General features: G+C 42.3%; 2 protein-coding genes across 7 annotated transcripts in view; one reads left to right on the forward strand and one right to left on the reverse strand.

The window, feature by feature from the left end:
* EGFR (epidermal growth factor receptor) overlaps positions 1-8,877 on the reverse strand; it is a 257,106-nt gene extending 248,229 nt beyond the window's left edge. For all 4 annotated transcript variants that reach the window (XM_046919485.1, XM_046919477.1, XM_046919476.1 and 1 more), the window contains exon 1: positions 8,461-8,877. The gene's annotated coding sequence lies outside the window, so the exon portion shown is untranslated. The remainder of the gene's footprint in view (positions 1-8,460) is intronic.
* Positions 8,063-11,625, forward strand: part of LOC124417784 — a 48,034-nt gene continuing 44,471 nt past the window's right edge. For 2 of the 3 annotated variants that reach the window (XR_006937212.1, XM_046933691.1), the window contains exons 1-3: positions 8,410-8,493; positions 8,638-8,937; positions 10,079-10,190. Coding sequence is in view for 2 of the 3 variants with exons in the window: in XM_046933691.1 (XP_046789647.1) it covers positions 8,447-8,493; positions 8,638-8,937; positions 10,079-10,190 (459 nt within the window). In the remaining variant the exon portion in view is untranslated. Of the gene's footprint in view, positions 8,494-8,637; positions 8,938-10,078; positions 10,191-11,625 lie in introns of all 3 variants that reach the window. The other variant, XM_046933684.1, reaches the window with a different exon arrangement.

The following is an 11,625-nucleotide window of genomic DNA, read 5'->3' on the forward strand; positions in this document are numbered from 1 at the left end:
TGCATGGGGTTATTGTGGCCACAGTACCTGACCCAGCATTTGATCTTGTTGAACCTCATCCCATTCACCTCAGCCCAGCAATCTAGCCTATCCAGATCCCTCTGAATGGCCTCCCTACCCTCAGACAAATCAACACTACTTCCCAACTTGTCATCTGCAAACTTACTAAGAGTACACTCAATCATCAATAAAGATATTAAACAAGATGGGTCCCAGTACCGACCCCTGGGGGACACCACTTGTTACGGGTCACCAGCTAGGCTTAATTCCACTAACTACTAAATCTACTGATCTAGCATCCTGTTCCAGTGACTATCTATGGAACTTACACGAGTTGCCCCAAAAATTAACATCCCATGGTAATGTTATTGCAGCCACGAAGAAATCCCAGTGTCTGTATTTGTGGATGATTACAAGTGGACATCATGCCCTGGATATAACCTTTTGATACTACATGTAGTAAACTGTAAATCTAACACGACACTCAGGAACAGAATTTCAATTCAAGAAGCGTTAGCTTCAATTGCTAAACATCCATTGAAACTGATAGGAATGTGACAGTTAAAGCAGGATGTATAACTTGGAAAACATGCTAGCCCTTAAGTCCTTGCTGTGACAAAAATTGTTCCATTGGGCTGAATTCAACATTGGCACAGACAACCAAAGCCTTTTGGGCACACACACTCAACTGCAGTTTCACCTGAACAATTACTGTGGTCCAAACCATAGGATAGCAGACTTTCTATTAAAGCATATTCAAAAGATAGGTCTAATGTCTTCCTCTGACAAGTCTAGCAGCAAAGCTAGATGTGGCAGTTAAAAAATATGTATCCGTCTTACTAAGATATTCCTAGATATTCCAGTTGTAATCTAGCTTCCTGGACTGTTATTTGCTAGAATAAAAAGGTCTTTAATTTTACATTTCTTTTGACCTTTTCTGGCCACCACATGTATCACAAAACTACTTTGAATGAGCCAGAGAAACTGTCAGCATGCTTCTCGTGAATAGTGTTAACAGCATATTAAGAACTAGCAATTGCAGTCTTTTACCTGTTAGCTCACTGATTTTGTTCCTCTGCTTTGACTTTGACTTTCTTCCACTAAAAAACGTTAATAACTTCCAGCCACTGGGAAAGTTATTGGAAAAAAAAAAATCCAGTATCCTCTAATGATTGCTCTGTTGAAACTGATAACCTCTGAGTTCAGTTAGGCAAGTACATATGCATAATAAATAACCAGGGAAACTGAAAACAATTTTTTTTCACCCAAAGTGTTCTCACACATACATGCAAACATACAATGTAGAAGACTAATCGCTTGTCTATGCTGCCTTTCTCAGAAGTGTAATTAAGTGCTTCCCTCATTTGTCACTGAGAAAGATTACGTTCCTGGGCAAAAATCACAAAGAAGAAAAGCACAGCTGTCCTATCTCTTTTAAATGCTTGTTGTGACAGCAGCTTAAAAAGTACTATCTAGAAAGATTTTTTTTTTCCAACATGCTTTAGTGATGTCATTTCCACTCATCTGCTAAAACAGAAATATGATGTTCTAGCACACATCACATGGCCAACATAAAAGGCTCCACAAGGCAACCAGGGTACGGGACAGCTAGCATATCTAATCCTAACCTTCATTCTGTTCAAAGAGAGGACAAATTATATAACCAGTTTTCTAGTATTAGAGATCTAATTTTTTTTTCACTCATTACTAACAAAGCAAAGCTGCTCCCCAATTGCAATGATTGTTCCTAATTCTACTTCCCCTGACATCTTTTTTTTTTTTTCCAGAGTCTAGTTATCAGCAGTGTCATGGGCTCATTATCCAAAATAAAGTTTGGTGCATAACATCTGGCTGACATTTGATAAGCTGTTTCTCAGCTCTAGAAGTAAAACAGGGGAAGTAGCTTTGTTATTTCAGTCTGTTTTTATCACTTTTCAAGAACAGCCTGAATTAAAGAACAGGGAACTCATATGCTGGGCTCTGCAAATAAAAAGCCCTTTGAGCAGCTAAAACAATGGACAAGATTCAGAGGTTATATGTCAAATGGTTCAATGTTTTGCAGAAGCACATGGAAGAGTGTGATGCTAAAATCCAGGTTTTGTTTAAATCAGACTTAAAGACTCCCAGAGACTTCAGCCCAAGATCACATAAAGCAGTGAGCAGGAAGGAGGAGCTCAGCTGAAAGTCCAGTCAGAAAGAATCTAAAATAAACATCCTTGTATGATTCTTCATTGTGAAAGAGTCTTCCAGAAGGTAGCAAATCACCAAAAATGAAGCTAGGGCTTTAGAGACATCAAATATACACAGAATTTTATAAAGAATCCTTTTTCTGTGAGATGCTAAAGGCACTACAGAACACACATATAATCGCATCCTATTATAATAAAGCACAGATGCATTAAAACTAATACAGTTGCAGGGTTTTCTATTAATATGTAATTTTTCCACAATGCTGTTTTCTAAGTATTTGGATTGGGCTCAGTAGTTCACAAGCTCTGGAAATGACTCATGCCTTCCACTGAGATGACCATTATTGGCAGGTAAGCTCTGAAGAAAGGTGCGACTGACAGGCATACAGCAGATACAGTGACTCACGCCTGAAGCCAGGGGATGAATACTTTCATAGCTGAATGCTTCTGATCATTTTGGACACATCAAAACAGGGTAATTGCAGCAATTACAGTACAGAGACCAACCCAGAAATGCACAAATTTGGCTGAGGATGGGAGGGGAGAGGAAGAGTTTCTCGTTTTACCTCTTGTACAATTGCATCCAACACCACTTTTACTGTTCCATTACCTTCACAAAATCAGTAGCTACTAATGACCTTGCTCCGCCTACCAACTTGTTTACCAGACAAAAATGGTTAGACTGCCTCCTCAGGGCAGTAGTAGTCACAACATGCATAACTTAGACCATCTGAAGGAACTTTTCCAGTATTGCTCTCCCTCCTAGGCCCATATTGGCAACTCTGAGGTCAACGCAGTGAGAACGACATCTTCCTTCTTCCAGTATTACAGAAGGAAAATCATAGCATTCATCATGCTGAGCCCTATAGCGTTAAAATATGAACTCCATGGGAAGTGGCATGACATAGTTGGTCTATAAAATGAAATGCCTTTTGAACTGATTAGAAAAACAGAAACTATGCTAGACGGCATACCCTGTGTAAACCTATGTTGGTTACTGGAATGAACACATGTCAGAAGTTAGGTACTTTCCTGTGGTGTTAAACAGGTACTTCCAGCAGCAAAACGGGCTCCTGAGTTGTAGCAATTCAAATGAGCTGCACCAGTTGTGCAAGAAATACAGATCTGGCACGAAAAACTATATAGTTTCCTTACTCTACCACTAGTAGTAAAATACAGTTAAAACACATTTAAAGCAGCATGAAAATATGATCATATAGTAACTAAGAAAGGGAATGAGGGGAGAAAGAGCAAGGCACATGGAAACATATTTGCTGCATGAAGTAATTGTTCTTCCTGCTTAAAAAGTCTTCAGGGTTCAATGAGGAATTTCAATAGAAATCACAAACGTTTGATTTCCCTAGAGCATACTCACTAAGCTTGTACAGGCAGATTCTCATTTCTCAACAACTTCTATTAAGAACATTGAGACTTGCTTTATACTAAACAAATTTAAAATGTAGCAGAAACTGGATGGAAAGCAAAGCCTTCACAAGCAGAGCAGTGCCAGGGATCTGCCAGTGATATCAGTGCTTCCACTTCTCTACCTGCTGGCTTTCCACTCTCTTATGTTGGTGCTACTGGAAACATTTGTTAGATGAGGTAGACAGTGTGAGCTGGTTTCTCATCTCAGTCATACAGCACCTAATTCTGAGAAACTACTAAAAACCATGTAATTATTTGCTTTCCTCATATTTACATTGATCTGATAAGTACCTAGAGGAATGGGAACCTGGCCCTGAAACTCCACATGCTGTGTGGAAGGAAAGTCACTTGTTCAACACCAACAGCATGCTCAGAATATTCCAAGAATCTCCATATATAATAATATTTTCTTTGCATCGTTAAAGAGCTTGGAAGAAGATTCAAAACAGCACAAAAGTGGCTTGTAAAAAAATGCCTTGCACTTTCACTGCTATCGTATGTCATCCTGCCAGGGTGACTGATCTTATAGAAGAGCCAAAAGAAAAAAAAAAAGGGAGGATTTCTTTTGCAATGAGGACAATAAAATATATTTGCTATTTAAAGCAAGTAATAAGGATAGGGGAAAAAAGAGAAACATAAAAGGATATGACAAAATATGTGCATTTCATGCAAAGACTTCAGAATGGAATAAAATAATTATTATCTCAAAAAATAGGAGGTAAGCTCATATATTCACAGCAACTATTGTTCTTAACTGATGGAACTAAATCAATAGCTCCTCATGTAAGCCAAGACATTACTCACCAAAACTTTGCATCATCTTAATTAAGCCTGGAATATGGAAAGAAGAGAGGAAAAAAAAATACAACAAAAAGATAATTATATTTAACTATGCTTTTAGTAACCCACTGAGGTCAAGGACTGTGGCAATAGAGCTCTAAGATCCCTTACGGGTGTGGCAAGAGAGGCACGGACTCCCTCACTGGTGCAGAACAAAAAACTAAGAACCACCTTTATTGTAGGTGTTTACACCATTTTATACCCGTGCAACAACAACTTGGTCACCTGTAGGAGCCAGGTACCTCCTGTGTTTACGTCCAGCTCAAGTTACTGCTAAACTTGTTTACTCATTAGCAAGGTAATGACTTTTTTGTCTCCCCCTTCTCTATTAATAAAAAAGCGTGCGGTTCAGAAACATTCCTATAAGCAGATAAACTAAAATTAACACACTGAACTAACGATTGGTTCTTTAAAGGACAAACAATAGTCCATTTTAACTGATCCCAACAATTCCAGTACTTCTGGTTCCTTTGTGAGGCAGTTGACAAGCAAAGTGTGTCATGTCCCATCTTGCTGGTGAGAATCCAAAACGCAGATGATATCGCTGTGATCATGTTACAGCAGATGATGAGATGGACGGCCAAACCCATCATGCTGGTATCCATCTCTGACTTGTTCCTGTTAAGACACAAGCATAGCCTCGGCCCCACATTATCCTTGTCCAATGATTTAGAAAATTAAGAACATGCATGCTTTAGCTATTCTTTCCTGAGGAGTCATACTGAACGGAATGGACGCAGAAACGCCAGGATGGTCCCTGTTGGGGGGGGGGGGGGGGGGCTTTCTTGAATTTCAAAGAATTAGCCAAGGGGTGGAACAAACACTCACTCCAGAGGCGGAGGTTGAGTCGTGGTTTACTAGGAATGAGCAGAATTTGGGAGGAGACTGCTAGAAAAGGGGCAAGGCTTTTGCTTATTGATGGCACATTGCAAGGTGGAAGATTCCTTGAATTCCAGGTCTGAAGCTTTCAGATAGGAAACCAGACCAACAGCACTACAAGGGAAGTCATATTTAAAAAGACCTACCTAAACACAGAGCACATCCAAGAAGGAGGAGAGAGCAAGAAGACATTCACAGAATTAGTTAGCATAGGATGAGCCATTGCCTAGAATGAGTTAGCATTTCTCACTTTGTGGAATTATGATTGCGCATTTTGTGTGGTATAAATATATCTGCTTAAGAGCCAGTAGTTGCACAGTTGGAGCAGTGTTAGCCCCATGCACCAGTGTGGCACCTTAAAACTAATAAAGGATTCAGTAAGAAAGGGTCTGCAGAAGCTAAGAGTAAAAGGATTAGGAATAGTTTACAGAAGCAAATATGCAGAGGCTGCTAGAAGAATGGGATACTAACAAGATGGGATTAGGACAATGCAGAGGGTAGAAGAGAAAAAGATGAGGGTTTAAGAATAGCTCAAGGACACCAGGCAAGGAGATGATAAGGTGTCCACAGAGAAAGTTAATACTGGTTTGGAGGCTACCCCTCCCTCAGGGTCAGAAGTTTATAGCGAGGAAGACTACAGGCCTTCATCCAACGACCACCAGGAGACCCCCACTGCTCATGATGCATGTGCGAGGGGGAGGGACCGTATGCTAAGGAGTTCTCGGAAATGTAATGAATACCTATATGAATTCCGGGAAAATCATTGATTATGTATTAGTTCTGCCTATATCTGTACCAAGCTTTTGCACAACGTTATGCAAGTTAGGAGGAGCTATCCCCCTTGCACCCGGCTCTGCGCAGCGTTGATTAAACATACCTGATTTTATAACTACTCTGTTGGTATAGTTTGATTCCGCAAGTCAAAACTACCTTCATTCTGACTCTCTGTGAGTTTGAGTGTTGTTCCACAGGTTAATACCTGCACTCCCCTTTTTTGTTTCTTTTTTGTTTGTTTTCACTATGGAAATCTATTATTTGTATTATTTAAATCACAGAAATTATATATTGATAATCAGAATTATGAAAGCCAGGCAGGTGCAGGTAAGATATATAGCTGTAAATATGCACATTACATTCTTAAACGTCAGAAGTCATTCAGCCAGTCAAGTTGGATTGTACAACCAAATATGAGAAAGCTTCCTACACTGCCAATCTACTGCACAAGAATGCATGTCATTGTACCGCAAATAATGTTTTCTAACTTAGCATTCACTTTGAATATGATTCTATGATCAGGGATTAAGGATTCCCTCTCTTCTAAGAAAAACTACCTACTAAAGAAAATAACAGCTTTAAAATCAGGAACCTGTTTACTGAAGTTCACTTCACATTTACAAGGCAATGAGGCAATGTATTTCAAAAACAATGAGTGAGGCTCCAAACACAAGGATATATCTCAGTAGCAACTTTCCCCAGCTCCCCTCCCACACGCTGACGACCACCAAGCTTGGAGGCTTAATCCTTCTCCTCTAGCGGTGGTGAACGAGCTATAGGCTCAGGCCCTGCAAGCTTTGCTTCGAGTTGCTGAGCTCCGATAGCTTCCACTCCAGCGCCTTTTGTTGCGCATATTCTTCAGTAGTGGGATTCTTTAGGGCACGCAGCACCCTTTGGTAGTCAGTGTTTGCATTTTCAATCGCTAGCTGTTGAAATACAAGAGCTCTCGCCTGCTCATTAACAACTTGTTTTTCCAACGACTTCTTAAGCCTATCCAAAAATGTCATATAAGGTTCTTGGGGCTATTGCTTAATACTAACAGTAGACTGCCCTTGCTTTCCAGCCTCCCGTACAGATCCGAGAGCACACATTGCCGAATTGTTAACTTGCTATAATCCTTCCGCAGCAATTAGCACCTGTTGAGCTGGGGCGGAGAAATCTCCCTCTCCCGTCAAGGCATTCACATCTACAGCCCGAAACGGGTTTCTCCGCTGCAGCAAGTTTTTGCCCGACTTTGTGTCAACCCCCTCCCTTTCGATTCCCATACGGTAGGACACTATACGACAAAGTCTCCCACCGCGGTTCTTGTCCCGGGGCCACAATGAAAGGGAAAGCCCTAAACATATCGCGTCTCCAGCTTTCCTAGCCTCCCTCCGAAGAAGCGTCCACATATTATGCGGTTCGGGGAGAAACAGATCCGGCTCTTCCTTAAGATCTACCGAGCCAGGATCAAAAGGGTCGTCAGGACTTTCGGGAGAGGAGGTGGCAAGGACCCCCTGCGGCGGTGATAATGAAGGAGCTGATGGCACAGCGGGCGAGTCCGACGAGAAGCCAGCGGCTCCTTCATCCTCGGATGAATCAGAGGTAGCCAATGATGAGCCTGTATGACTTTTTAAGGCTTCAAAATTTTTTCTCAAGGTTCTTAGCAACCCGGACACCATCCCATCATCTCTAATGGATGCGTCCCACAATTTTACTGAGACATTTTTCAGTCCAGAGGTCATTTTGTTCCCCTGAGTGAAGGCAGAGACCCTAGGATGGTCCCTGTGGAGGAAGGGGGGGGGGGGAGCTGTGCATGTACAGGGGGACTCCCAGTATCGATAAAGGGGAGGTCCCCTTCTAAGAAAAGGGGGGAACCCTTACTTCAGAGACGGAGTTTGGGGAGTGGTTTACTAGGAATAGGCAGGACTTGGGAGGAGTTTGGTAGAAATAGGGCAAGGCTTTCGCTTATCAATGGCACATTGCAGAGGAGGAAGCTCCTGGAATTCCAGATCTGAAGTCTCCAGATAAGAAACCGGACAAATCACCACAAAGGAAATCATATTCAAAAAGACTTGACTATACACTGCACATGTCCAAGAAGGAGTGAAAAACAAGAAGACATTCACGGAATTAGTTAGCATAGGACGACCCACTGTCCAGAATGAAATAGCATTACTTGCTTCGAGGAATTATGAGTGTGCATATTGTGGGGTATAAATATGACTGCTTGAGAGCCACTAGTTGCGCAACTGGGGCGGTGCAAGCCCCCCCGTGCGCCGGTGCATACACCTTAAATAAACTACCTTACATTCTGACTCTTGTGAGTCTGAGTGCTGTTCCGCAGGTCACTCCGTGGTATGCAATCGCTTACCTTTGTCCAGCGAAGGGCAATCGGTTGGGGACGGTAATACTTCTCTCATTCTAGCGCTTCTTTTAGCAGGATAGGGCCTCTTCCAGCCATCTCTTTCTAGAGCTTCTTTCAGCTCTCCTTTTCGACACAGCTTTTTTCAATTCTGTTTTTCATAGAGCTTTTTTCAGCTCTTTCTAGGTCCTCTCGGCCTGTTGCTTCTCTCCAGCCCTGCGCTTCTCTCAGCCTGCTCCAGACTGGTATGCCTTTCCAGTCACTGTTCAGGTGCCTGCGGCAAGAGAGCCCCGAGATCCCTTGCGGGTGCGGCGAAAGAGGCACGGACTCCCGTCCTGGAAGAGAACAAAGAACCAAGAACCACCTTTATTGTAGGTGCTTACAGCCCTTTATACCTGCGCAACAACAACTTGGTCACAAAGAGCCAGACGCCTCGTGTTTACATCCGGCTCAAGTTACTGCTAAACTTGTTTACTCATTAGTAAGGTAAGTATGTTCTTTGTCCCACAAAGGACTACCCTTAACAATCATTTCTCTTGTGCCTCTTCCTGCCTCTTGTACCTGAATTTAAAAGAATATCTCAGTTTAATCCACCTAATACAGAGATAGGTGGTATTGAAGCCCTTCAGCAGGCAGTCTCTCTGAGTTTCTTAGGGCATGCTCCAAAAAGTTTGGTTGAAGCCAAATTTCTACAGGTAAAAAACCATGGAAATGGGAAAAGGAGGAAAAAAGCAAACAATAGGAACACACCATTAGAGGCAATAACCAAGACATTTCAGATCAAATACAGATGTAACTAAATAAGAAAGGGGCCAATAGTGGCAACGAATGGGAGCAATAACATCCTCTCTGTGACTCTAATCTGTTACGTAGGGAAATTGAAGTCTTTCTCTCCTCCCCTCCCTTCTGCCTCCCTCCGCCTCAGATAGAAAAAGATACAATAAAAGATCTGTGTCTGCAACTGATATGGAATCCCCTCTGTAGCTCTCTCTTTTCCTTCCTTTGCTACTTCTGAAGAGTAAGAAAGGGTTCAGTAAAAAGGGGTCTGCAGAAACTAAGGGTAGAAGGATTAGGAATAGTTTACAGAAGCAAATATGCAGAGGCTGCTAGAAGAATGGGATACTAACAAGATGGAATTAGGACAATGCAGAGGGTAGAAGAGATAAAGGTGAGTGTATGGAAAACAGTTCAAGGATTCCAGGCAAGGAGGTAATAAGGTGTCCCCAGAGAAAGTTAGAACTGGCTCAGGGGCTACCTCTCCCTCAGGGTCAGAAGTTTACAGCGAGGAAGACTACAGGCCTTCATCCAACAACCGCCAGGAGAAGATCTCCACTGCTCATGACGCATGCGCGAGGGGAAGGGACCGTATGCTAAGGAGTTCTCGGAAATGTAATGAATATGTATACAAATTCTGGGAAAATCATTGATTATGTATTAGCTCTGCCTATATCTATACCAAGTTTTTGTCCTGATCGCATGCAAGTTAGGAGGAGCTATCCCCCTTGCACCCGGCTCTGCGCAGCGTTGATGAAAACATACCTGATTTCATAACTACTTTGTGATTATAGAGTTTGATTCCGCAAGTCAATTTGGCACCCCAGATGGGACAATCTCTGTCCGGTTGCAGGACCAGCTGGGGAGGCGGACGCCTTAGGTGTGCCCCGAGGTTTCTTGGAAGGACTCCCCTTCCTCTTCTGATCACTGCAGGGATAGACAAGGACCATTTATTGGCGGACCAGGTATGTGTATGGGAAGAAGGGGAACCTGGGAATGAGGGGAACCCGTAAGTCGTGAAGAGACATCCTGCACTAGGCATAGCCGTCATGCTGCCCCTGGGTAGTGAGCCCACAGGTTAGGTTAGGTTGCCAGTGGGGGTAGGAGAAAAGCTCCCGGGAGGGAGTTCCTACAAAGGTGGGCCCTGTAAGTCGTACGTGTGGAAAGGGAGTAGTAATTCTCCCTTGGGTTGTTGTTAACAGTAGATTTGGCCAAATGATAATGTGGTGTCTTGCAGCAATAACAGCAGCAGTCCTAAGTTGTATAATTGTTATTGCCATCTGTTGCAAATATCCGGTACCGTGTATTTGAACTATTGACATATTCGTGACATCCTTTTCAAGCACTTGAATTAAGATTTTAACTTGAGCCAGTATCTCTGTGTGTGTGTGTGTGTGAGTGAGATGCGGCACAAGTTGCGGGGTGAGTGCGGAAGAAGTGAGTGGTAACAACTATCGTTCGTCTATCCTCATGTTTCTTTGTAACAGTACGTGAAGAATTTCTATGTGCGGGTGCATGGAATGCTACTAAATATAGAGCTCCGGCAGGAGTAAAGATAAAAAGTTGTACTAGTAAAAAAAGGGGGGGGGGGGGGGGCAGGTAAATGAAAATCTTGGACTGGGACAAAGAAAGCAGGGAATTATTTGAAATAGAGTACAGCGAAGGACCAGAAGAAAGGTGCCTACTTCACAGAACAAATGAATGCCATCCATTTTATGTAATATTATGTTCAGTTTGTAAAGAATTGTATCAAGGAGTCTGGTGCTATTCGTGCCCAGAGTCTGGGTGAGAGTGGTGGAATGAATTTTGGGGGTTATTCTGGGGAAACTTTAAGGTGCTAGGGGAAACTTGTGGAAATATTAGAGAAATAACGAACCAATAAGTTTGCATTATGGGGAGCACACAAGGGAAGGAAATACCTAAGAGGGCACCGCTCGGGTGCATTCTGGCACATTTGAAGGAAATTTCAGGAGGACCTACGGGTAGTCTAAATAAGAAAACTCTGATAAAGTATTGCAATCAATGATGGTTACTGTACAAGTTAAAAGATGATGATAAGCAGCCCCAAAATGGGACCCTAAACTATAATGCCTTCTTACAGTTACTGTTATTCTTAAAGAGGGAAGGTAAATGAAGTAACATGAACAGTTTTTATAATTGAGTGCTCTGATCATGAGACTAAGTACTGGGTGTTTATGGAAACTGAAGTACTGTGTTGTTTGATCTGTGGGTTCTTAAGGGAATGGGATAAATGGTTTTGATGGTATAAGTAAGTTTAATTGTTAATGGTAAACAGAAGCATAATTGAGGGTATGTGGAAGTGTAACTGAGAGTATGAATAGTGGACAAAGGAAAAAAGGGTTAAAGAGAAGTAAGTTTATCTGCGCTGCCATAAGAGCA

Source organism: Gallus gallus, chromosome 2, assembly GCF_016699485.2.
Source record: "Gallus gallus isolate bGalGal1 chromosome 2, bGalGal1.mat.broiler.GRCg7b, whole genome shotgun sequence".
Classification (NCBI taxonomy): domain Eukaryota; kingdom Metazoa; phylum Chordata; class Aves; order Galliformes; family Phasianidae; genus Gallus; species Gallus gallus.